This window comes from Channa argus, chromosome 16 (assembly GCF_033026475.1).
Source record: "Channa argus isolate prfri chromosome 16, Channa argus male v1.0, whole genome shotgun sequence".
Taxonomy (NCBI): Eukaryota; Metazoa; Chordata; class Actinopteri; order Anabantiformes; family Channidae; genus Channa; species Channa argus.
The window spans coordinates 6,058,334-6,083,859 of record NC_090212.1 but is presented as its reverse complement, the minus strand read 5'-3'; the positions used below and the strand labels follow the sequence as shown (position 1 = coordinate 6,083,859).

General features: G+C 38.4%; 1 protein-coding gene across 1 annotated transcript in view; it reads right to left on the bottom strand.

The window, feature by feature from the left end:
* Positions 1 to 11,226: 11,226 nt before the first annotated feature.
* Positions 11,227 to 25,526, bottom strand: part of kiaa1109 (KIAA1109 ortholog) — a 65,659-nt gene continuing 51,359 nt past the window's right edge. Inside the window, exons 73-88 of the mRNA XM_067478626.1 lie at positions 24,936 to 25,075; positions 24,081 to 24,276; positions 23,351 to 23,551; positions 22,843 to 23,019; positions 21,488 to 21,625; positions 20,718 to 20,963; positions 20,357 to 20,510; positions 19,122 to 19,279; positions 17,796 to 17,985; positions 16,858 to 17,075; positions 16,207 to 16,458; positions 15,832 to 16,035; positions 15,170 to 15,364; positions 13,911 to 14,045; positions 12,840 to 13,005; positions 11,227 to 12,149 (exon numbers count right to left, since the gene is read on the bottom strand). Of these exons, the coding sequence (XP_067334727.1) occupies positions 11,933 to 12,149; positions 12,840 to 13,005; positions 13,911 to 14,045; positions 15,170 to 15,364; positions 15,832 to 16,035; positions 16,207 to 16,458; positions 16,858 to 17,075; positions 17,796 to 17,985; positions 19,122 to 19,279; positions 20,357 to 20,510; positions 20,718 to 20,963; positions 21,488 to 21,625; positions 22,843 to 23,019; positions 23,351 to 23,551; positions 24,081 to 24,276; positions 24,936 to 25,075 (2,987 nt within the window). The 3' untranslated portion in view covers positions 11,227 to 11,932. The remainder of the gene's footprint in view (positions 12,150 to 12,839; positions 13,006 to 13,910; positions 14,046 to 15,169; positions 15,365 to 15,831; positions 16,036 to 16,206; positions 16,459 to 16,857; positions 17,076 to 17,795; positions 17,986 to 19,121; positions 19,280 to 20,356; positions 20,511 to 20,717; positions 20,964 to 21,487; positions 21,626 to 22,842; positions 23,020 to 23,350; positions 23,552 to 24,080; positions 24,277 to 24,935; positions 25,076 to 25,526) is intronic.

The window sequence follows — 25,526 nt, the reverse complement described above, 5'->3', positions numbered from 1 at the left end:
TGGTGGATTTCAGTTCTGCCTGCAGTAAGAAACCAGATATGAAACAGAAACATCCAAAAAAAAAAGAAAAAAAAATCAATGAAGCTGCACTAGAACTCCATCCTTCAGCTGTGTGCTCAGGTGAAGCTTACTGGATTCCCCGAGCATGTTAAATCTTAATGGATACTGGCACAAATTAATTTCTGAGGGCAATTGGGAACCCTTAAAGGCAGTGCTGGAGGGGAGCAGGCCTTGCTCATTTTTTTTGGTGGAAGAGAGATGGTTCACAGATATTTTTTCCCAAGCACATCCCAACACAGAGTCCTCATCATTGGCCTGAGGGAGCTGGTGCTGCTGTCTGACTCCTACAACCTTCAGACTTCCATTGGACCTCAGTGACATAAGTGCTATAGACAGGTTTGCTATATAGCTACACCATACACTGGTGGAGAGCTCTTCCAATGACCAAAACTGTCAGCAGCAATAGTGGTTATAAATAGAGACTCTCAAATGCCTAAGTGCACACAGCACCTGAGGGATGGTTTCACGTTGTATGATTACAGGCTTATAATCAGGCACAGACTTAGTATTTTAGTATGTCCAGGATTAGAGTCTGATGTGCATCTGGGTGGGTAACAATGATGTACTGCTACGGAATAGTATATTACAGCACAGAACTGTCACCACAATGTACGGAAAAGTGCCATCAGAGGATTTAAAAGATGTGATTGCCATAAAAGCTACTTTACCTTAATACCTCAATGACAGGGATCCGCATGGCATCCTAAAATGTTTGCATATTTCTAACTTGCTGCAAATGGAGCCAGCCTTGTGGAAATCAGTATGCAGCCTTGAGTCTCAGTTAAAGAAAGTGCAGAGCAAAGCTACAGAACATTAAAGCAAAACAGCCTTAATGTTTGAAAAAAAAGCACAAAAGTCACAGCAAACAACACACTTTGTGTTCTCCTAAATAAAACTGCACATTTCAATATCTCTATGCTGAAAAAAATGCATTTATTATTTAAGAAAATGCAGAAATGTCTTTTCACCTACTGTATAAAGACAGAATTGTCACACAATTCACTTAATATACCCACAGAGACCTAAAGACAGGGCGTCCCAGGGTCTCTGCAACAGAATTGTTAGTGCTGGTTCCTTCATAGTTCAAGAAGTCATTTAAATGCATTCTTTTTTTCTTTCTTCCTTGACCCACGTTTGTGTTTGTTTCGTTTGACTTGGACATTTTTACATTTATCTGAGGCCTTTAGGACCTAAAATACTCCGGAGGCTCTTGGAAACAACAACAAACTACCAAAACTTGAACGGCAAAGCACAAGAACTGCAAGTTTTGATACTTTGGTCAGTGTTGTTTCTTCAAAATTAACCCGAACCCCCTTGTTTTTGTACCTATGCCTATACTCATAAGAGTGAATCTAATCCACAAAACATTACAGCACATACAGTATTATTGCATAATAACAACCTACTGAGCCAACACACCAGCGCTACTGACGCTCACAAACACGTTCCGTCTCTGAGATGAAGTGTAAAAATGTTAATCTGCAATTTGGTGTCAGTGCCAATACTTAGCTTAGCTCATCACAAAGATCTATGACATGCCCTATGGCATCATCTGAACAACAGCAACAAAAACAGACGACATCATCTGGAGGAGTAATTGTTAGTTTGATGGTTTGTAGAGGGAGGTATTTTAATATAGGAAATGCAATGGGACGTTCAGTTGCCTTCATATAGATTTAGTCCCCAAACTGGAAGCATACGAAGCCCTTTAATCGCTGTTGACAACCGAATGTGAAATTAAAATCCAAGTATGGATAAACTTCCTCAGTGTGACTGAGCACATGTTCCAAATTGAACGAAAACTTTACGGATAAGTTACAAGAACTGTTCAGTCTTTCTTGTTCTATAATATTCTTGAATTTGTCATTGTCTTACATCTACTTCTGCATTTGAGTTCAGTCTTGTTAAAATCTGTAGCTCAGGTTTTTTTTAACATGGTAAGTTATGTGTTTCAGTGTAGCACAAACGTGCTCCTTTATCATGAGGGAAAATGATATTCTAGTGTGATGTAGTTCTATAGCGTCTGTTCTCACAGTGTGGGAAGAAATAGACTTTTCCGTATGTCCGATCATCAATCAGTTATTTTTAAAGCTCTGTCGGCCCCTCTCTCAGCTATGAGCGAATTGCTGTGGATCTCTCTCTTGCATCTTTAACTTCAGTGGGGCTTTGAAAACCTTATGTCAAAGCTTCAAAGTGACTTTCTTTCTCTGATATTACATCCAAAAGTGCTCACTTTTCTTGGGGTTGTGTTTTAAATATGGGACTCGGCTTCAGGCCTATTTCTGGTGGTGAAAATAATACTTCGCCAGAAATATGGACAATCTGTTTTCGAGGGATCTTTGCCTCATTCAGAATAATTCCTGCCCGGTTTCTGCTGAATTTTGACACTTTAAGCTTCTTCTTCTCTTGACTCAGTGACTGAGACTAATGATGCACATGTTCCCTTGGTGTTGTCCTTGTTCCCATTAAATTCTGAAAGAAGTGTTTGTGAGAGTGAACTCGGGAAAATATTGGAGAGACCACTTTCTAAACTTTTAAACCTTTCCCGGAAGCAGGTATGAGCAGAACTTATTTTTATGGGTAATTCAGAAACTTTTCAATCTGGTTTTTGAACAATACGCAGAATTGGGGGCTGCCCTGATAAAAGCATCCCATGTAACGTAAGTGAATTTAGGTGAAACTCCTGTTTTAATCCTTCCATATCTTTGCACAGCTTTTGTGTGGTTGAATTCTTTGCTTGGCATTAAGGATGCTGCTGTAAATTGGTTCGGCTTCTATCTTTCTTGGGCTGTACAACCTTTTCTGTTTAAATTGGAAACTCATCAGACAGTCATTCTCTGCAGACAATGACAGGGGCAGGGGTCCTCAAAGTTCAGCCTAGGGTCTCATATGTTCTTGCATTCTCTCAATCGCTTTTCTTTTTTTTTTTTCATACTGCACACGTTGCCACACTTTCCAATTTTACCTTAGTACGATCTGTGGCAGGCACACGGCCATGTGCTCATTTTAAGGTGGTGTATTCTTTAGCAAAATAACACTTAAGGTTTGTTTTCTCTATTTTTATGATGTGAAATCTAAGATTTAGGGCAGACGTGTCTAAAAAGGCTTCATCTAGCTTCATCAAGTTAAAGGCTACATGAGTAAATTATTCATCTTAGTCCAGATGTCTTTTTTTAAATGTCTCTTTTTCAATGACCTAAACATAATCTGCACATATGATGGAGTGAGACGATGAGAGAACATTTTTATGAAATCAGATATGTCTTATTCTGTCCTAAATTATGTTGTCTCTTTTCCACAGCACCCAATTTCTACATGTGGCCTAACTTCTATGAGTCATTCCAGGGGTGATTCTGAGGGTGGTCAGAAGGGGGGGCAGTGCCAGGCCGGCCCCGCCACAGCCCTCCCACACATAAGAATATTTTTGTCTCATTTACATGAATTGGTACAGTGTTTATAAAAAGACAATTTACTATTTAAAATCATTATTACCTTTATTCTGTCCAAATAATTGTATAAAAATAAAATAATCTTTTTAAATGGTCGGTACTTGCCCACGGACTCATTCTTAAACCCTTTAACAAGATTCTACAGCCAAACTAACTGCTCCATCAGGCTGTACTTACAACACCAGTGGAGCTTTGAGCTAAACGCTAAAATTAGTTGAGCCCCATAAACGCCACCTGCTATCCAAATCCCTGCAAACACTCTGAGGCTGAGCTAAGGTTTCATATTAAAGAGAATTAAACATTCCCGCAAAGTTAAAAAAAATAAAAAATTACAAAAATTACAAAACAAATCATCTGAAGCAGACACGCTCACTGTTCAGAGACAACTCGAAGTTTTGTTCCTGCCTCTTCGTTGTCTGGCAGCTGACAGGATTTTAACTGTTGTTAACAACATTAGTTTCATTATTGATAGGTGTTTGTCAGCACAGATGGACTGAGTGGCTTCCCGCTGAGCTAAAACGCAACAATGAGTTTGCTCTTACATGTCATCATCTCTCTCTGTCCTCGCTTTCCTCGTCTTTTTTCAACCTAAACTGCTCAATTACAAAAAATAAAATGCAATCGTAAAATCAAACACTTCTGGTTTCCGGTACCTAATACGTTGAAACAGCCTAGAACATCTGACAAGTAAATACTGTATACTGTAAAATTATGGTCCCTAATGTGTACACTGCATTGTTTTAAGGGAAACTAATGAGTACATGGTTATGTTCTCATGCTACATATTTACTGAATGAATGAAGCCTTGCATTTACTTACAGTACAGAAAGAGAGTTACAAGTTACGTTGTATTATTAACATTAACATTTTATTGATATATTCAGTATTAACATATTTACAACTTGCCAATTAAATTACATGTCAACTATTCTCATTATGTTCACAGTAAATGTAGTCAGTGGTAATATGTAATCATGTTTGCAGTTTAGTTTAGTTTAGTTTAATTTAGTTTAGTTTAGAGAGACTGGATTATAAACTAAATGTAAGGTGCTGGATTTTTACCCCCACACGACACACTCTGAATACTTTTTAAGTAGAGATCCTCTATTGACCTCTTTGTTGTGCTCATGTTTTAATGAGGCACATTTTGTACAGCTTACTTTGTTAATTGCATTATGTATGTGGTGGTGTTCATATCAAGTTATATGTCATGGGATATGTTGGTCAATCAAAGTGGAACTTGTAAGGGAAAAGGCTAAATAAAATTCATAAAGTAATCATATTGTAGTCATAACAGAAATGTCTACATCCAAAAGTAAAATTATCTTGGACTCATATTGGCTGCCACATGCCACATGCTGTGTCCGTCCACATAAAAAAACTCCTATAATCACATACTGTATATTACAGGTGACCTTTAAATTTCCATCTATAAAGGAAATTCAAAAGGCAAAAAATAAAGGTCAAACTGAACTTTACCTTTTTATCAAAGTGGGTTAAGTAATAAGTAAGAGGGTTTTTTTTTAAAGTCCTTTAATATGGCTGTGGGTCTTGTCAAGGTATTTATAGGTATATTCATCTCACCAAAAGAGCCACATGCAGTTTTATTTAAAGCCATTTCCAGCTGGGAGCTTGTACCGTACAGGGACAAATGGACAGAACCTAGAACTGAGCTCTGTGGGAGTTTTTAGGGACCTCCCAGAGACCAATTGTCAGACAAAGATCTATTAGAAAGTCAGGATCTGAGGCAGCTCAGTGCTGAGCCAAATACCCACCTTAGTGCTTAAATGAGTTGATTAAAATTTCATGATCAAATCTAAAAAGCTGCACTGAGGTCTGAAGGAATCATCTCCCGCAAGCCTCCATTTTGTTTTGTTTTTTAAAGAGGGGTCTTGTTGACCTGCAAGTTGTACTAAATGCCAATAAATGAGTTCTCATTTAAATCACACTGTATTCTTCACATGTTTTATTGATACTGGCTGAGTCTGACTGCATTAGTCACAACAGTTAGAACGTAAAAACTCAGTAAAGCAGCCGAAACTGCATAGAAGCATCTTCTTAATCAAGTACGATTAGGTCTACTGTATTTCATTATCAAATTCCTTCTCAAAGAGGTAATAAGCACATGAGGCTTTTAATGCAAATAGTCCAAGAATGAAATATCTCATGTCCTTGTTTACATAAATCTGAATAATCCTGGGTCAGTGAACATGCTGTGTGAAAGCAGACCTGTCTAAAGTTCATGTTGTGCCTGGAGAGATGTTTAACTAAAACACCAGTCTGGGTGAATTAATTAAAAATGCAAAAAAGGCTGTTGTCATTAAAACTGCAGCGAATGTGTTAAAAGGATATTACATGTAATATACATCCAATATTAAAAATATTACATCCAATAAAGATTCATGCTCCAAGCGTTAATGGCACAATGGTTACTTTGGCTGAAATTGGTTCAAACTTACTATTGTGCAAACAGGTGTGTGTGTGTGTGTGTGTGTGTCCGGTGTTTCAGTGCTGGCTGGGGTTTGTTTGAATGAACCAACAGACTTTATCTTTTGCTGCCAGAGATAAGTCTGACAAGTGCCACAGGTGAGAGCGGTCAGTGGTGTGACATGCCTTCGGGTGCTGAAGATGTGTAATTTTCTCGAAGAATTGACTGGTTTGAAACAGTCTCTGCAAATATTGAGCGTGTGCAGATGGAGAATGGCAGGATTCAGCTCGGTAAAAAGTCAACTATCCTCAGCTTTTCACAGCTGTTTCACAATCTCCACTGAGGATCTGTAATATTGATGTACTGTACTGTAGGCATGTTTAAACCACACAGTTGCATTACTGCACATACAGAATTTAAAGCTGCATTAATGATTTTTTTGCCCGCATAAATGATATAATGAGTCTTTCTTCGAACTAAAATTTGTTAAAATACAAAACAATTACAGTATCTAACTCTTCAAAATATATTTTCTCAGTAGGAATATGCTCCATAACTAATGTAGAGAGGTGCTGTCAGAAATATTCCCTTCTAAAGGTTTTTGAGTGAGGCTCCCCTTCCAACCAATCAGAGGAGGTCAGAAACTCTGCGGCGTTGGCATGTGACGCCATGGCTGCAATTATTTTATGTCTCATGCCACAGTTAGTTTGAATAGCAAAAATTGCATATTGTAGATTCAGGAGTGAAATGATGCTTCAGTTTCAGTGTTTGATGTTTCAGTGTGTGCATTAATTGAAGTTCTTGGGTAATTTAGGACATTATGACAGCAAAAAAAGGCAAAAGTGGCAAAGCAGGTACTGCGAGCACACACACGGAAACATGAGCATTCATGTTCATTTTCAATAAAAATCTCTGATAACCTCATTACATATAGCAGCAAACAACAGACTGTTGTCAAACTGTAAGAAACATCACTTAATATGAATTTTCCACATCCACTAATTCTAATAATCTCCTGCTGGCAACAGGTTCACAGTATAAAACTGGTTAATATCCTCCCAGAGACCCATCCGTTATGTCCTCTGTAGTGGACATTGTTTTTTGACCTATATCTTTTGACTCATTTTAGATACTCTACGAGGTCCTGATGTGCTCAGTAGAGGACATCCTGGCCTTTTCTAAGGATATTTCATGTTTTTGGGTGGGATGAAGGGAACTTTGTTGTCATGCTGAGACAAAATGGAGACTGCAGCACAATGCACTTTTTTCCTCAGGTCTCAGGAGGATATGCCCGTGTTTACACAGATAGCTAAATTGGGTAGTGATTAGGTCATTTTGCCTAATGCAAAAGCAAAAGATCACACTGAAAGATGCCAAAAAGCCCCACAGAACGAATAAGAAATCCAGACATTTTGTTGCTATGAGCAACACATTTGGCACAATGTTACGTGATCCATTATTTTAAAATTAAAAATAATGATGTGCACAGCTTTAAATACTTAGATCCGGAGATTGTTATTATTATATTCAGATTAACTAGTTAAAGCATCTTTAGTTAAGATGCTGAACACCAGGTAGCTCCTGCTGTTTGCTCCTGACAAGACTCTGCTAAATGACTAAATGTAAATCTACTGTCTGAGAAAAGTGTGAGAAGCTTTATTTCCACAGATTAATCCAGACTGAAGCTGATACGTTGGCGCTAGTACAGAAACACCATATTCAATTTAGCAGACATAAGAGAGCTGCAGCAGCCATGGCAGATGTCCATGGTGAGGAGAACGGGGCCAGATGGCAGGCAGGGAAGTCACCACCAAGTGAGTGAAGACTAATACACTAACACTAACTAATCACGAACTGCATCCCCGAGAAACAGCAACGCTAACTACCAGCTTCTTCCTTCAAGACATTAAACCATATTGTTACACCGAATTAATAAATCAAGGTAAAGCAGATGAAGTGGAACAAGCAATTAAAAACTCAATCAAAAAGTAGCACAAATCTCAATTTGCTCATTTGTATTAAGGCAGTTTAGTTGCTGTAAATCATAATGGCACTGTGTGGCATTTAATTGAATGCAGTTCAGCCTTTATTGGCCCACACGGGCACATTTGTTCTGTAGGGCACAGCTTAAAAGACAGCTTTCAAGGCATTTCCGACATTTTTAAAGTAATCGCATCTGCTTTTTTTTCTGTCCATCATTAGGGCAATGAGGAGTATAATAACAGGATCATAACTTCAAAAATATGTCGAAAGTTATCTGGACTGACAGTAAATTAAATTATTAAGTTTATTAGGATAATTATTATCAATGTTGAATTTTGGGCCGGGGAGGGTGGTCTTTTTGAACGTCTAAGTATGTATCATACACACAATAAGTAAGATCATTCATAATGTTTTAACTGAATGGTTCTTACATTTGTAACTTTTTCTGCTTTTCTTTTCCTATGTGTGTAATCTTAAGATGCAAACCCTCTAAATATATTTCTATCGCCTCACTTATTGAACCTGTACAGTTGAGGTAGTTAGACGTGGTTGGGGTTTGTGATAATAAAATGAAAATAATATAAACTAGGTCAGGAGAAAGGTGTTTCCCCTTTATGATAAGCTAATGCTAACATCTCCTGACTATAAAGTAGTTTTTACATATGTTGGAGCTGTCAAGTGATTGAAAAACTCTTAGTCATTACATGCTCTCTGAATAATTAATCAAAATTTTAAAAAGTATTCAAAATAAAAGTATTTAAAATATTTTAGTTCATATTCATTTGGGCATATGAGTGAATCCAATGAATAGTTTAATGGCTTTTATATTTCAGATTCAGATTATGTTTTATTTGTTGGTTTGCCACAAAAGTTGTGCTCAACGTTTACTGAGCTTGGGACCAGCGCTCAGATGTGTCATGGGTTGCACAACCTCACTGACTGAGGTTGGACAGTTTGGGGGTTAGCTGTCTTGTCCACAGACATTTCAGCATATGGGCAGGGGGAGTCAAACTGCTGACTCATCACTTGGTAGGGACTTAATGCATTTAGGCTTGTAGACATGGTTAAGATGATCTGCTGAAATTCGAATGGAGCATCTGAAGGGGAAAGATTTAAGTGACTTTGAACATAACATGGTCGTTGGTGTCACATGGACCAGTCTGATTTTTTTCCGAAAACCGCTGATACTGGGATTTTAACACTCAGCAAGAGAAACTATTCAGTGAGCAGCAGCTCTCTGGTCCTCAGTAACACTTGAGCAGTACTACAGGCTGACTGCCTCCACGCCACATAAATGCAGTAATTCATGGTCGAAGAGCCCCGACCAGGTTTTAATGAACATACAGAAGTAGACATTTCGCTATTGTGGATCCTTTTTGAAATGTATTTATTTGATCTTAGGAAATATTGATACTTATATGAGACACTGAATTTTAGATTTTCTTGAGTCATAAGTAGTAATCATTTGAGGAAAGAAAATCACTTTATATGTAATGAATCTAGAATGTTTCACTTTTTGATTTACCAGATAATTAACTTTTTCAGAATGTTCAAATTGACTGAGATGCACTAGTATATATGTTTTTTTTTATTGATGAATAATCCATAGCTTTTAATTGATTTATGAATTGCCATAAAATTTATTAACGATTATTAGTCGTGTTGCTGTAAGACTTACATAACATAAGGGTTTATGATCGGTGTGTTACATGGGTACATTTATTTTTCCTAAAGTTTAAAACATGTCCCATATGACACATTTTTGGAACAATTTTCATTTTCAGCTAATCTTTTTACTGCACAACTTGCACACAATTTATACTGTAAGGACGTTTACAAGATACTGTGTTGTGTTTCTATGCACTGCCGACCATTTTGTAACGAGACAGTGCATCTTTCTAATGCTTTATGTCAAAAATGATCAAAAATAAATTAATATCTGGTTCATTTGTTTCTGAATTCTACTGATAAACTATTTAAAAGTTTACCAGAGAGCCCTGCAAGACTTTACTTTACATCTAAGTAATGAAAACAGTCCAGAGCTCACTGAAGACCAGTATGGACAAAGTTAGGCAGCTGAAGCTGCAAAACATCCCTGGTCACTTCATGACTTCTTAATGTCTTCTACTCTGTTTCTATTTTATAATTCAATTGCAGGACAGTATCCAGTACTGCAGGGAGCCAGTGTCTTTGAGGAGTTCAGCTTGTAGGATAACTGGCTTTTGACTCCATCTACTGGTCATTTACTTGGCTTTTATGTCAAAGTGTATAGTACAGCTCTAAGAGGAGAAGAAAATAAAGTACTGAGGAGTGATATGTAAAACAGAATTCACTTCAAAGCAAAGTGTGTGCAGCAGGCGGAATCAAAATCAAAAATAATATCTGGCCCAGGCAAGCAGGAGCAAAGACCTGAGTCTGCTCTCACTGAGCTGTCTGGGTTTCCTCAGGTAACACTGCTGTAATCTCACAGCAGACATCACAGAGGAAAACGGCTCTTCTGTTCCTCTCCACAGTGCCACCGTGCTTTCCTTCACCCACCAATGCACCATCAAAAATGCAAAACCATGGCATGGAACCAAAAGTGAACATGGCTCACGGTGAGCGGGTATATCAAAGTGAAGGAGATTAGCACTGGTGAAGGGCGTCTTGCGGTCAGAGTGCTGTATTAGCTGAACCCTGCAGTGATCACAGCAGGCTTTTTATGGATCGAGGGCTGTGGTTTTCTGACAAGCACTGGAGGACTCTAGTAGTGGTTGTTATAAAATACTAAGTGAATGTTACACATGCGCTCATTGACCTAAAAACTCTGTACACAACAAAATTGCTGCCTAAAAGAATAAAAAAACAAACATATAACCACTGAAGGTTTGATTTAAACATCACGAAATGTTAAGGGGAAAAAAAGCAATTCCCAGTTGATTAAAGAGTATTTGAAGCTCCAAACACCTGGCTGACAGCCGTTTCATAGAGGGGTGGGTGGGGTGGCTGAGACAAATCAGCATCACAAAGTGATGCATTTTACAGATTGGAAAAAGCTCAGTAAACATCACAACAGCTTTTAAAATTAAAAAAAAAAAAAAAAGAAAAAAAAAAAAGAAAAGAAAAACAGCGTGCCACACATAGAAACCAAGATCATTATAATGTGAATTCTTCAAGTAAAAATCTTCTGTAAAGCTGGACGATTCCACTAGAGACAGACAAACAGCCGAACTAGTAATCACAGAAGGTCAACGTCACACAAAGTAAACTAACCTTTTTGTTTTAAATCTGTACTAGTACTTCCCAAAACAGCAGACCATCTAAATATGAATGGCAATATTTTTATTAAGTTAGGAAATCATCACAATCATGAAATTTTATTATGGATTTAAAAAAATAACACAAAAATAAGCTTGACACACCAGGCTGATGCATGTTCTAGACTTTGCGTTTCACATCCTCATATATAATAAGTTTGTTGAAAATACAGTTACAAGTTCAGTTACATCTTAATGACTGAGTGGATGATGTGCTAGTGTTTATTTGTTCACGTCCAAAACCACACACAAAAACACCTTTCCATATTGGTCTATACTATAAAATTCATAAAGCATATCTACCATGTGTTCCATGGGAAACAAAAAAAAGGCAATGTTTAAAAAAAATAAAAATAAAAAAAACATTTCTCATGAAATATCAGTAAGCCTTAAAATAAACTTTCAAGCGATTTCAGTAGGTTCATTTACAGGTAACAGGTAAAACTGGCAGGGTTTTTACACATTAAAGCAGTGAAGTAATACAATCATTTGCTACTTTGTTCAAAATATACAGAAAATAACATTGGTGCAAAACTGTTCAGTCAGAGCTGCTAGTGGCCTGCACCACGATTACCAGCTCTGCTGAAATTCACAGGAATTAGCAGTAAAAATGACAAATGTGTTGTACAGTAATGGCCATGATAATACATTAATCCAGTGTTTTTGACCTGTACAGAACGTGTGCACAGCTTCCATTACAGTGGTTTCAGTGTTCATCAGTGCTCCTCCTTGTCACGACCTTTCTTGTCCTTCTCATCCTGCAGGGAGGTGCCTAGCTTCTTGATCAGCACTGACAACACCTTGTCCAGTGGGTCCATCACGCCCCTCTGCAGCCACTTGGGAATTGTAGTCCTGGCGTGGTGGAAGCCAAGCTTCTGCAAGATGTAGTCCACACCCACTGGGTCAATCTTACGTCCTGTCCAGGAGATGAGCCTGAAGGCCAAAGAAATGTTCAGTTTGGTCATACTTAAAAGCTTGTCAGACAGCACAAGGTTGTTTGAAAGAATTTCAGTCCTAATGTCTACATTTTAGGTTGCTTTATATTTTTATTATAGCTGAAAGGTGAATTTTGTACTTTTTACTTCACTGTATTTATTTAAATCTTTAGTACTAGTTACTTTATAGATGCAGTTTATACACAAAACCCCTGACTAAATTAATCGCATACATCAATTTTTGCTGTGAAAGCTTCCAGACTCTTCTGGTCTATGACAAAATTAGTGGACAAATTAGTTTGACTCAGTAGAAAAACATGCATTGTAGTAACCTGATTACTTGAACTCGTATACGGGCTATAGTAACATAGCTCAGGCTGTGGCTGTACAGTCGCAAAAGACTCTGCCTTCCTAACTTTCTTTTGGGTGAGTGTTATGCATCTCCCAGGAGAGATGGAGTGAGTGAGAGACTTAACAACACAAACACTTTCAATAAGTAAAAGAGATAATGAAAACACCATTAAAGTGTCACAAATGGACTTTTCTATTTGCTTCTCCGTTAATTTTAAATTACTGAAGTTCAATGAGCTGTGTGACTTAATTTGACTTCGTCATATGAAAGGGTCTGCGTCTGCAAACATGCACACACACACTTCAAATGTATGTGATGCAGATGAGTGGAGCTGACCTAAGAGTGGGCTCCAAGTGCCAGGTGTTGCATGCAAACTCCCTCCAATCCACGGTGGTGTAGTTGATGCAGTCATCCTTGTCCTTGTCTGAGGAGCTTTCGTCATGCAGGGCAGTGGGGCTTTTCTGGCCTGGACGAGCTGTGAACATCCGTGGTGCAAAGAGGGCTGGGACAACACGGGGAAACAAAGAAAGGTAAAAAAGTTGTTGTTTTTTTAAACATGACAAACACATTCTTTAACACAGGTAAGCTGGGCAAAATAAGCATCCATTAATATTTGACACCTTCATAGTGTAGATCTAACTGCTATTCACATTCAAATACCCATCTGTCTGACTTCAGTTCATTAGGATTTACAAACATGATGTAAATCTCTAAAGCTTGCCTTGCCAAAGAACTCAGAATCAACAGAGCAAAATAATGGCGCTATTTTAATTGTCATGGAGAATGCAAGTTGCTCCCGTGTGACAATAGGAAACCCATTAAAATGCTGCCTGCACAGGGCTCCGTGACCTCCTCACTGTGTGAAAATAACAGTCAGCTGCCTGCATTTCCTGCTGCTCTCCAAAATTTGTCCAACAGCACACAAACAGCTTGGCAGGTACTAAGGCATACAGATTATTTTTTTCTTAGATATTCAAGACTCACTTTCTTGATATGCAATATAATGTCGTTTTTGAATCTCTGAAGGCCAAATTTTACTCCTAAATAATTTGCAGAACATACAAAAGAGTTGACCTTCTGTGTAAATAGTTAAAAAAATAGAATGTTTTTATAACAATTCGAAACCTATTATCAAATTCTAAATGTATGAAATACAGAACAATTTTTTCATGAATTGCTTTCTCTTTAACATGTAGTATGAAGGTGACATACCACGTACAATCTAAAAAATAGTTATCAAACAATTTTGAAATCATAAAATTTGCTTTACTTGCATTTTATTTTCTAGGAAAAGGGAATGTCATTTTTATTGTTGGAGATGAATCTGGCCCAGAGAGTGTTGACACATTTTACAGAAACAGCTTGTCGTCTTCTTAATGATAGTTATAGACAAAACCTGACAAAAACCTTTCTCCTTCTCCTTCAGGTACGCGGACACCAGATCGTGAAGGAACATGATGAGCTCAGCATCCATGGTGACACATATGTGGTCGGTGAATTCTGTCACGACGCTACACTCCACTTTTGGCTTGCTGTTAGAATCTGGAATAAATAAAAACAAAAAATAATAGAATACAATTTGTATTTATTTACCCACAGTTTAATTTTGGACTTTGGAAAATACAGTATACATTTTCCCTTTTTTTTTTTTAAAAAAAAGGCCGACTTACCATACAAGTTCGGCTGTCAAGCTGTTAGAAAAGTTCACTAATTAAGATATTATGTATCTTTTTTTAATCCAAACTGAATCCCAACAGTAACAGTAATAATTGGCTGCTGCAAGGGGGTTGTGTCCCAGATTACATCTCGGCTAGAAGCAGTTACCAGGCAACCAGCAGAGACTTAGTAAGAACATAAACCTCTTTAATGGTGCAGTCAAACCAAAATCTTTCTGGCGAAACTGGCTTATGTGGTGCATCCAAAAGCAGGAGGGGAGAATTAATAATGTGGGGAGAATTGTAAACCTAACCTCCAAAAGCTACTGGCAACTACAGTTCACAAAATTGTACTTAACATTTACGTCTGTCACTGTCCTCACACTAATGAAAGCCAAACAGGATCTCAGTTTCTCTGCGAATTGTTTTCTCTCTCCAACAGTTATGAATGTGAACACTCATCATTTCCTAAATGAGAGGTCACTTCCACGCCTTAAAAATCATCTAGACACTGGAGAAGCTTATGACTTTACGGGTCGACGTTAAGTCTGAGTGAACTCTGGAACAAAATGAAGAAGGGAAACAGCGTCTGGGAGTGAATGTGTCACCCTCACTCAAACAGCAATGAGGGAAGAGCTCGTTTTGATCTGACTGCACCATAAAATGCCGAAAGAAAGCAAATAAGCATGTTTTCCTAAAAATGTCAAACTATTCCCATAATACCAGCCACTGTTTTTTAAGAGAAGATTTGAGTGTTTACAAAGGCTTGATACCTGACAGTAGACTGTAATCACTTTTCTTTAAAGCAGCGCAAGAAAGAGAGCAAACTTTCTTTAGTACAAATATGACTGTGCAAACTGCCTAATATGATTGCGATAAAGTCCTGTTAATAGAGTGCAGAGATTTCCACCACATTTCCCCACTAACGTGATGAGAGTTTAATGTGGATGTAAAATCTGCAGCAAAACCGTTTATTGGCTTGATCTACTCTGTCATTAAATCATGTAGTACCTATTAGTGTAGGTTCATCTGGATCTTGTACATGGATGGACTTAAAGTCCAGCTGCATTCTGGGAAGGGCAAAGATGGTCTCTGTTTCATGGTTGTAGTTGGAGGAGCTGCGGAAGCTGCTTAGCAGACTGGAGCTTTTGGCAGCTGCTCCGCTCTCTTGGTTGTTGGCTTCCACATTCCTGAGCAAGTTCAGCTCTGAAACAAGAGATAAGACATGTTAAAACTCTATAGAGTTTAAGGTCATGTTCACACGTCTCTGCTCTTCAGCTTTGTTAAACACTATCTGCACCTATTTTACATTTCAGATAACAGGCAGCGGGTACATGAAAGTAAAAAGTAGCTAATTTCTGTCTTGTTTTAGTTAGAACTATCTTAGAGCGGTTAATAAAAGTTTGGCGTTTGAAAAAATCATTTACATTCAGTTGCCAATTAATTAAATACACCTAGACTAGCTTTTGATGGATTGATTGAATTGCCATCTTAATTGTCTTTCCTCACTGAACTAAAACACAAATTTCATGCCAAAACTGTAAAAAGAACCATTTCCCAGAATCAGCAAGACGCTAAGACAAACACTGATCCATTGCCTTCAACTAAGGGAGGTTTACAGGTTTTATATTTGTGGAAAAAAAAAAAGCACTGCTACTTTCAGATTCACTTACCTTCATTCCTCATGGCAGTGACGTAGTTGAACCATTCTTTGACAGTGGCAACTCCATGTGGAGGGTTTTCATGCCGTCTGCGGGTTATTTTTGTTATGGTGGCCATCGGGCTTTCAAGCGCACCACAGGGTTTGGTCACCATGGTGTTGTGACCAAGATGGAAATCCAGTGTTTGGACAATGTAGGTTGAGTCATCTTTGGAGCCTAGATTGCAGAAACAAATGTCAGTTAATACAAATTTTACAGTGACAAATCTGAATTTATAGACTAAAATGTGTTTTAATGTTTCTTAGGACTAAAAAAAAGGACAGTTGAATATCTATTCCAAATATTGCCTGTACAATACATTTCTCCAAAATGAACATTTTGGCTCACCATCCTCCCAGATCTTCTGCGCCTCTGTCCAGAAGGCGATGTTAGGCTCTTCCAGGTGGAACAGAGCCCAGGACTTGGAACGGAAGTTGGGCCCATGAAAGCATGCCAGGGTCATGTGATTGCCATGGAGGCTCATTGAACCACCCAGCTGCACAGCATCCTCAGGTAGAGGCATCTGGAAGAGGGAGATGTGGCAGCCTGCGATTACCTTCAGCACCCCGGGCCAGTGGCGGTGATGGGCAGCATCCATGTCTGCGTGACAAAGACGGTTAGGAGACATAACGTGAGAAGTGAGGGTGGTGAGGGTAGGAGATGTAGGCAGACAAATAAATTCTGACCAGAACAGGAGGCCCGTTGTCAATGCTAAGAGGATCAGATTTGTTTGATCTGTTTTTATCTTTATAAAGCCTTAACTTAAAAACAAAATGCTTAAGCATTTTGTTTTTAAGTTATCTCTTCAGCAAGATGTATTACATCCAGTTGGTAAACTACCTTGACAATAAGTGGTACACAAATTAAGCACATTACAATTACAAATAATTTCACTTCCTATAAGCAGCAGAACTGCCAAAGACACTTGCTGTGTGTAACTGCTTATGCTGCAGTGTGCGCTACATACTTCACCCAGCAGTAGAGAAAAGGAATGCTTACAAAGCTCAGCTGCTCCTTTCTCAGTGTTGATGACTGGGGTTTTGGGAGGAAGGTAGGGGCCAGGGCCCCAGGTGGAAAGTGCTCGCTTGCTGGTGTCAAACTGCTGCGTAAAAAACTCCTGCAGCTTCATGCCGATCTTGATGAGGTCTGGTGTGGTGGAGCGTGAAATAATCACCTGGAAAATGTCCCACTGCAAGTCTCCATGGATGAAGATTTCACTGTAAGAAGATGAGGAAGAAAAGGTGGAGAGGGAAGAGGGAAGTGGCAGAGGTGGGAAAAATATGATTGAGAAGATGATTAAAATTGCAGGAAGCAAAGGAAGGCACAGAAAGCAGACAGAAATGACATGTACTGTAGGTTAAAGAAAACTGCATCTTGAATGATCACAAATACGGCATCTTATCTGTTTTTTTTGACCTGTCGGCTTATCCCGTGAGTTCAGGGTCGGGCATGCTGATTTGGCACAGTTTTTTACGCTGGATGCCCTTCCTGACGCAACCTTCTCCAATTTCTACCGGGCTTGGTAGCTGGGGAAGGGAATGGGCTGTTGGGGGTTCAGTGTCTTGCCCAGAGACACTTCGACATATAGCCTTGTCGAACTGGCGATCGAACCACTGAGCACCATGCCACCGTGGACGATTGCCTTACCAACTGAGCTACAGCCATATAACTGCTTTATTTTAGGGTCCATACCTACACATGCACTCAAGTTCAGACATACACTTTGGCTTTCCAAGCCAACTGTTGGCCCCAAGATCCCAACATTTGGCTCTTTCTCTTCATAAACCTGATGTTTTACAATTGCAATATACAGAGAACATACACAGATTAGACTGGATTTAAATTAATCTATGCCTGTTTATGCTTTTCTATTAGAAATACTGTACTTCATGAACAAGATGTGCTGGTAGTCAGCTTTTGCTGGCATCGCTTGTTACCTTTTCTCTGATAGGCTAGTCTCCACAGTGCACAGATTGACCTTCCATTCATCTTGGAGCCGTAAGTCAGCATTACTAAACACTCCCATCAGGATGCTGGAGCCCATGTAGTCCACTCGCGCCTCTGTCGAACCCATGGTGATCTTGATCTTATGGCTGGGTTGCTGGTTGGGGTGCTCTGAAATGTGGGCTGGAAAAGAGATGGCAATTTACACAGTGACAAGGTAATAGTGTATTTACAACCCCAATCCCAAAAAAGTTGTAAATTAAAACATAAGTAAAAACAGAATGCAATGATTTGCAAATCCCATTAACCCATATCTTGACCCAACATTTCATGGAAAATATTAGCTCATTTTGAATTTGATGACAGCAACACATCAAAAAAGTTTAATGCAGGGTGATGTTAACCATTGTGTAGCATCCCCTCTTCTTTTAACAACTGTCCATGGTGAACTGGTGAACTTCACAGACAGTGATTTATGGAATTGTCCTAAACCCATGCAATGACGTCCAGTAGAGAATCATGCCCGTTTTTAATGCCCAAAGATCACACACATCCAGTTTTGACTTTCAGCCTTGTGCACAAAGATTCGTCCTGATTCTCTGTATCTTTTGATCATATTATATACTGTAGATGGACTTTGGAGATGGATCTTCAAAGTCTTTGCAATTTTACGCTGAGCAACATTTTCCTGAAATTGTTTCCCCAACTTTTAATGCAGTTTGTCGCAGATTGGTGAACCTCTGCCCATCTTTACATTTGAGAGGATCTGCCTCTCTGAAATGCTCCTTTTATACACGGCCATGTTACTGAACTGTTGCCAATTAACCTAATTAGTTGTCCAATGCTGCTCCCTTTTTTTATTTGCAGCAATTCCTTTTCCAAGCTTTTGTTGCCTCTGTTCCAACTTTTTTGAGATGTTTTGCTGCCATCAAATTCAAAGTGAGCTAATATTTTCCCCGAAATAGTTAAATTTTTCATTTTCAACATCTGATATGTTGTTTCTGTTCTATTGTGAATAAAATCTGGGTTGATGATATTTGGGTTGTAAACTGAACCAGCTTGTTTTTAGGACCAACTCTATGTAGTACAATCTGCTACATAAGTATGTCTTGGAGTATAAAAGCTAATTTAAACACTAAATTGAATGCATATACAAAGTAAGTGTAAAAAATGTAATCATGTCTGTTTTATCACTGCACATTTCCCAGGTTGTGTGCACTGAATTCTGGCTCAGCTGCACACTCTGCTAGAACAAGATCTACTAATGAGTTCCAGAAAAACACCAGATGTCTGAAAAGTTGATGCTTTTGTTTACATACCAACCATCTCCAGGGTGTTCACGTCTATATTGCCACCCACCACGCCGCCTTTGGAATCTAGCTTGGAGCGGCCGAGGCCAACAGACATGCTGATTTCTCGGTCCTGGTTGCTGCCCACAGACAGTCGGCCCTGACTCTTCAGGCCACTGGTCGTCCAGCTGTGGGGCCAAACACAACTGTGAGCTCTCGTGAAATGCTGCTAAATAATGCAGAAGTACTGTCTATAAAACTTAAATGACTCATGAAATGACTCAACTGAGAATAAACACAGGTTACTCACAAGGAGAAGACAGATTCACCTCGAGCAATGAACCTGACTGACAAGTCAACATGTTGAATTCACCTAGTTTATTATTATATAATCGTGTCAACTTTATGTACCATTACATTTTTGTGGATTTAGAAAAAAACCTACAACTTTGAATAAATGTTTTCATGACGGAGGATACTCTGAAGACATAAATAATTTAAATTAGAAGTAGAAGGGCCAAACGTACACTGGCGGGTTGAGGAAGGGGCAAGAGACATGCACACGTTTTTAACTTGATCTTGACACAGAGCTCATAAAACAGTTCTACCTTAGTTATGAGGGTGTTGTGTTTGCACTTATTCAGCAGGATTTTCTGCAGATCTGTGTTAACTGCGAGGTCATTACATCTTTCAGCTGTAATGTAGCAGTAAGTAACAGTGAAAACTGCCACACGAGATGCCAGTGTATACGATAAGACTGATACATGTAAACGGATGATGTAAACTTTTTTGGGAGTGCTCAATCATATTACACGCTTACATTTTCACCATTACTGTCTCTATGGATTGTCATTCACACTAAAACAACTGTCACAAATCCCTCTTGGAGTCATTTGGCAGAATCTTTTCAAAACAAATAAATAAATAAAATAAATACACATTTAAGTTTAAGGCCAGTTTAAAGCAAAATTCTTAGGGATTTATCTACACAAGCCCTAGGGGTAGAAAGGAAGATGGTTGTTTGTGTATAAATATTTATTAAGTATTGCATGAATTATAATTTTGCAGAGAGGGTTCTGAATATTAGTTTTCAATTAGGATAAGCTGTGGAAAAAAGTAAAAAAGTTAGGAAAAAAATGGACTATTAACACAAGCTTCCATGGTTTTCAATGTGTTTTTTTCAAAAATTTTTTTTAGTTTCTGAATTTTTTAATTCATAAAAATAGTAAATAGTAGTAAAATGTGTAAACAGTGTGAACTCTTACGTGTTGTTTCCCATGACATTGCTCATGTTCATTTGGACTGTGAGCTGTTTCAAGTTGATGGCGAACACCACCAATGTCTCCCAAGGTGCCCCCTGCTGACCCCCAGCTTTACCATTTTTACTGATGGAAGGAGTGGATGTTTTGGTCACAGAGTCTAGAAGAAAGCAAAGAAAGATTAGGGAAACTGTTGTCATGGCATTCTGGTTGTTCCGGTCTTGATTTGTAGGTTTATACATTCCAAATTAGATTTTTACTTCTTTCTTTTTTAAGTCTCAAAATTTTAGATGGTATGAAGTACTGCAATAGATATGTGACAAATGTGTGTTTTTGGGTTCCATCTGGAACCAGCAAGAGTAATTACCTCTCCTAGGAGCTGAGGAATCAGACACACTCCTAGTGCGAACAGGTGCAGGGGACTTAAGTTGGCTCAGTCCACCTGGGGATGTGCTGCTTCCAGTTGAGTGCTCTGTAAAGACGTTCGGGGACTGAGGTATGTGCTGTGTTGTGGTGCTGCCATCCCAAGTCTTCCAGTAAGCTTTCCGGCTAGACTCAGGGGACAGATGTTGGGTGATGTTTTCAGCTGAGTCAGGGGTGGCGGGGCCAGAGGCTGAAGCAAGGTAAAGGTTGAGAGGTGTAAGTAATGCACGACCTTGGAAATGTCAATACGGTGAAGTGGAAGAAAATGGTGGCTGAAGGAAGGTCAGCAAGATGGGATATTAAAAATGAACGCAAGCTAAAGCCATAGAGGCTAGTAGATAGAAAAAGACAGACATGTTTGAACCATATGGAACCTCCTATCATTTTTCTGTATAAGGTTGGACCTTTCCATTCTATTTTTTTTTTTAAATATTATTTATTTCCCTTGAAGGTCATGTTAACATCAGCATTATACAAAAGTTAACAACAGAAAGTATTTTGGAAAATTGTTAGAGGAACAAGGAAGCTTGTTATTTACAGTGTAAGATGCCACATAAAAGCTGAAATTGTCAAATGAGCTGAGCACATAACTTTTCTTATTTTGACACTAATTCAGAAAGGCAGTTATTTTCTACAGCAGCAGAGCTTTATAAACATACTATACTTGTGAACCAACCCCAACACAGAGCAAAACTTAGGAGATCAAAAAGTCACCTGGTAGGTTGATTGTCTGGTCACCAAGGAAAAGACGTCTAGCGATACTTCGTCGGTACCACGCTCTGGGGAAGGCCAGGATCTCACTAAGTCGCCGCATGTCGTATTTGAAAGAAGCCGAGCCAATGTCACACACAGCTAAGAGGAGCAGATTATCTTATTAATTAATATTATAGATAGTATACAATATTATATATTAGCTTATAATATCTGGAACATCGGTTTCAGTTTTACAATGAAAAGAGATGTTAGCAGATGTTTCTATAAATCTCCTGACATTCATAGATGCATTCTTCATCAATCGTACTCCCCCAGTGTCATTTATAACAATAGGAGAAAATGTTGAATTAACACTACTTCTGCATAGGTAATAAAAGATAAAAGAATGAAGTTGGTGTTGTAATACCACTTCCAGTAAAATCCTTTGTGAATGTCTGGTCCACTGCCTGGAAATAACCCTTTAGAAAACCTCAGCCAATTTTTCTCGAATATCTAAATAACTCTGCAATGCCCTAAAAGAAACAAAGGTATCTGCACACTTCAAATCAAATTATATTTAATACTTTTTTAGAGACCTACACAAAGAAAATGTAATTCCTTTTGTTTTTCTTTTTAAAGAGGAACAAATGTACAACAGGACTGAGTGAGATCTTAAATCATTCAAAATATTAAAATTGGTATTTTTACATACATACAAATAACCAATTATTTTAAATCTTTTTATTCAGAGTATAACCTTTACACCTGGAATCTATCCTTCATTAATGCTTGTAAAAAAAACTTTAGGTAGCTTTTAATTACATTTTCCTCATAATCCTTAAATTGGACTATGGAAATGAGCCAAGAACAACAGTCCAACTTAAAGATTAAACTTAAAAGGCAACTTTCCTACTTGCTTTCTCCGGCTTTAGTTTAGGGTGTAAATGTACATTAATTGCTTTTAAACGTCTATCTGACATCCCTATATTAAAATATTTCCCTGCTTCTATCTGAAAAACTCCTCCAGATGACATCACCTAGAGGAGTTTTTCATTATTAGAAGTTCATATGATGTCATGTTGGGGGAGTTTTGGAAAAGCAGGTTGACTATAATCAAAAACTTCTAAACAGGAGACGTGGTTACAGAAAATGGATAGATGAATCTTGTTAGAGGGTCAGAACTCAACCTCAACATTTATATTTTTAATCACAGTTACTCTGCACTGTCTTAACAAACTTGGACTTTACATGAAAAAAAAGAGTTAACAGTTTTTAAAAGAGTTTTTAAGTATCTGCAGATACCACGAGAAACTGTAAGATCTATAATCTTAAGTGCATAAAAGAGAAATCTCTTATCCTGGGGGCTGACAAAGTACCTGAAATGTTGATGAGGGTGGCATCCATTTTACCGCCTTTGGCAGGAATGAAGCTTTCAATAAAGGTGGGTCCTCCAGTACGCCTCATTCTAGATAGGCTGACCTTTACAAACTCCAGGTTGATACTTAAAGAGTCCTTTCTTCCTGTGACAGAGGATGGCTCCTCATCTACTGTACCTTCTCACATACACACACACACGCATGCACGCACGCACACACAGTGATATTCATTGAAATAATCAGTCACTAAAGTTTGATCTGATTCTAATCTTTGCCATTTAACACATTATTAACTAGTGAAATAAGACAGTAATTTTACACCTTTAGCATTAATATATACATTCTATTGAGGCCTATCAAGGATAAGTCCATCTGCATTAGACCTTGTTCGTGTTTGTACATGTATATTTTACAGATTTTTAACAGCAGTAACACGGGTTTTTATAAGACTACATCCCTACATCATTAGTAAATTAGAATATTAAAATAACTTTTCCTCTTTCCATACCTAATGGCCCTGGGCCTGGAGGCAGTCCTGTGACGGCAGATTTTTGCTTTCCGGCGCCGTAGGGGTGGAAGACGTAGAGGGAAAAGTCAGACATGCAGGCTGTGAAGCTGAGGCCTGAGGAGTTACTTGGGGGGCCGGTGAGGTCAGACTGACTGCTGCTGTGGCGGCTTCTGCCCAGAGGGCTTCCCAGCAACGGAGATGCTGCAAGGAAAACAGAGAGGAAGTAAGGTGAAAGAGTCGGCATTAATTTAATACAATCTGATCTGTAAGTCTGAACAGTAAGAACTATGTTAAAACTTAGTCGGTATCAGTAGCATCTGTTTGACATAAACGATAAAGTCACATTTTCATAATACAGCGGACTAAGTTAGAGTAACTAAAAATAATACAAATTTAATGCATCACCAGCATATTAAGGCTACAATATGGAACTTTTGGCACATACTGTACCAGCAGGCTTTGAAACTGCGTGTCATACATATGTGCGAGGTACCAAACCGTGTCAGCATGTGACACATTTAACTTTTTCTGATTGGTTAGAAGGGGTAGCCTCACTCACAAACCTTTAGAATTGAATACCACTGCACTGCTCCCAAATCAGCTCTGTCAGTCCGTGTTATGGGAGGCATCAACATCCCCTCTCAGTGTTTAAATAAGGCATAGAACATATCTCTGCTTAAAAGAAAAAAAAAAGTGACCTGAGATAATGTATGGCACAGCCTTTACTGACCTTTGCTGGGAGGGGGTTTGGGAATGTGCTGCCCTGGTGGAGTGGAGCAGGGCGGGTGAGAGCCATCATTGGGGTGGGCTCCTGTGGAGGTCTCTAGCTCACCACGATTAGAGGAGAAGACCAGGTCTAGAGAGGGAAGTTTAAGCATACACTCCACCCTGGACATGGGCAAGCAGCTAAAACGGATCTGAGAGGGCTGGAAACACATATAATAACTGATATGATATACGGTACTGTACACATTTCTCACTTTAGGGTAAAAATGTGGAAATAGTCTTAGAGTATGGTTCGCAAGCTCGCATTTAATATGCAGGGACAGAATATATTTAATTAGCTTTAAATAGATTCAAAGGTAGTGGTGGAGTAAACCCAGGATACAAAAAAAAAACAAAAAACTGTTATACAGCATCTGGTACCTTAAGGTCCCATTAGGGTCCCTGTTAAATACGTGGTAGTTTGTCTCTGTACATTTTCCTGTTTAAAGTGTGATGGAAAGTTTAATATATTTCGTTAAAATGCTATTAACAGAAAGTTAAATTGTCACTATTAGGAATTAGGGGACAGTAGCTCCCCTGAGACGGGATAAATGGCAAGTAATTGGTCTCATTAGAAAAACAGACATATGTTGAACTGAGAGAAATTATCTGGGATTAAGAATTGGAAAAACTGACATTATACAACGCTCATTAAAGGTCATTTTAACCAGGCTACAAATAAAAACATCAGTTGGATTGCGTGAAAATTGGAAAATGTGACTGAACTGAAATTCTTTTATTTGCTTACTGTTTTTTAAGTGTCAAATGTCTTTAAAATAAAAGTAGAGCATTTCAGTGTAAAACATTTACAATCCCACACCTGCACTCGGACATAAACAACCACATCCACAGGAAAGGAGGAGTAGGCAGATGTGGAAGAGGAAACAAGAGAAGTGGTTGACTCCTCCAGCTGCTCCACTGTATCAAACTGAGCCATGTCTTCCTCCTGAGAAGCTACAGCTGACGGAGGAATAAAAATGTAAACAAAATCTATGTCAATTTTAATGCCAGACACAGAAGGTGTTACTGAACAAAACCGTGTATTGGCCAAAATATTGCAATGTGATATGTATCACGATAAAGGGGTTACGATTCAACATATTGCAATACTGTAACAAGACAGTATTTTATTAAATAAGTTTATTAACTGTTTTCGTACAAAGAAAACACCACCAAATACATAAAATCTGTGTGAATGAAAGTTGACTTTTTATGCAACCTGAGCAGTTGAAAATCAGAGCATCTGTCTACTCATAGGTTTACACAGCATACAAAATGATCCACTATCACTACATTTTGAATGTAAACCGTAAAAATTGGTATTATTTTTGAGAACATACATTATAACCAAACATAATAACGCATAATCAAGTGCATTAATCTTTTTTTTCCACACACCTATTATTGACAA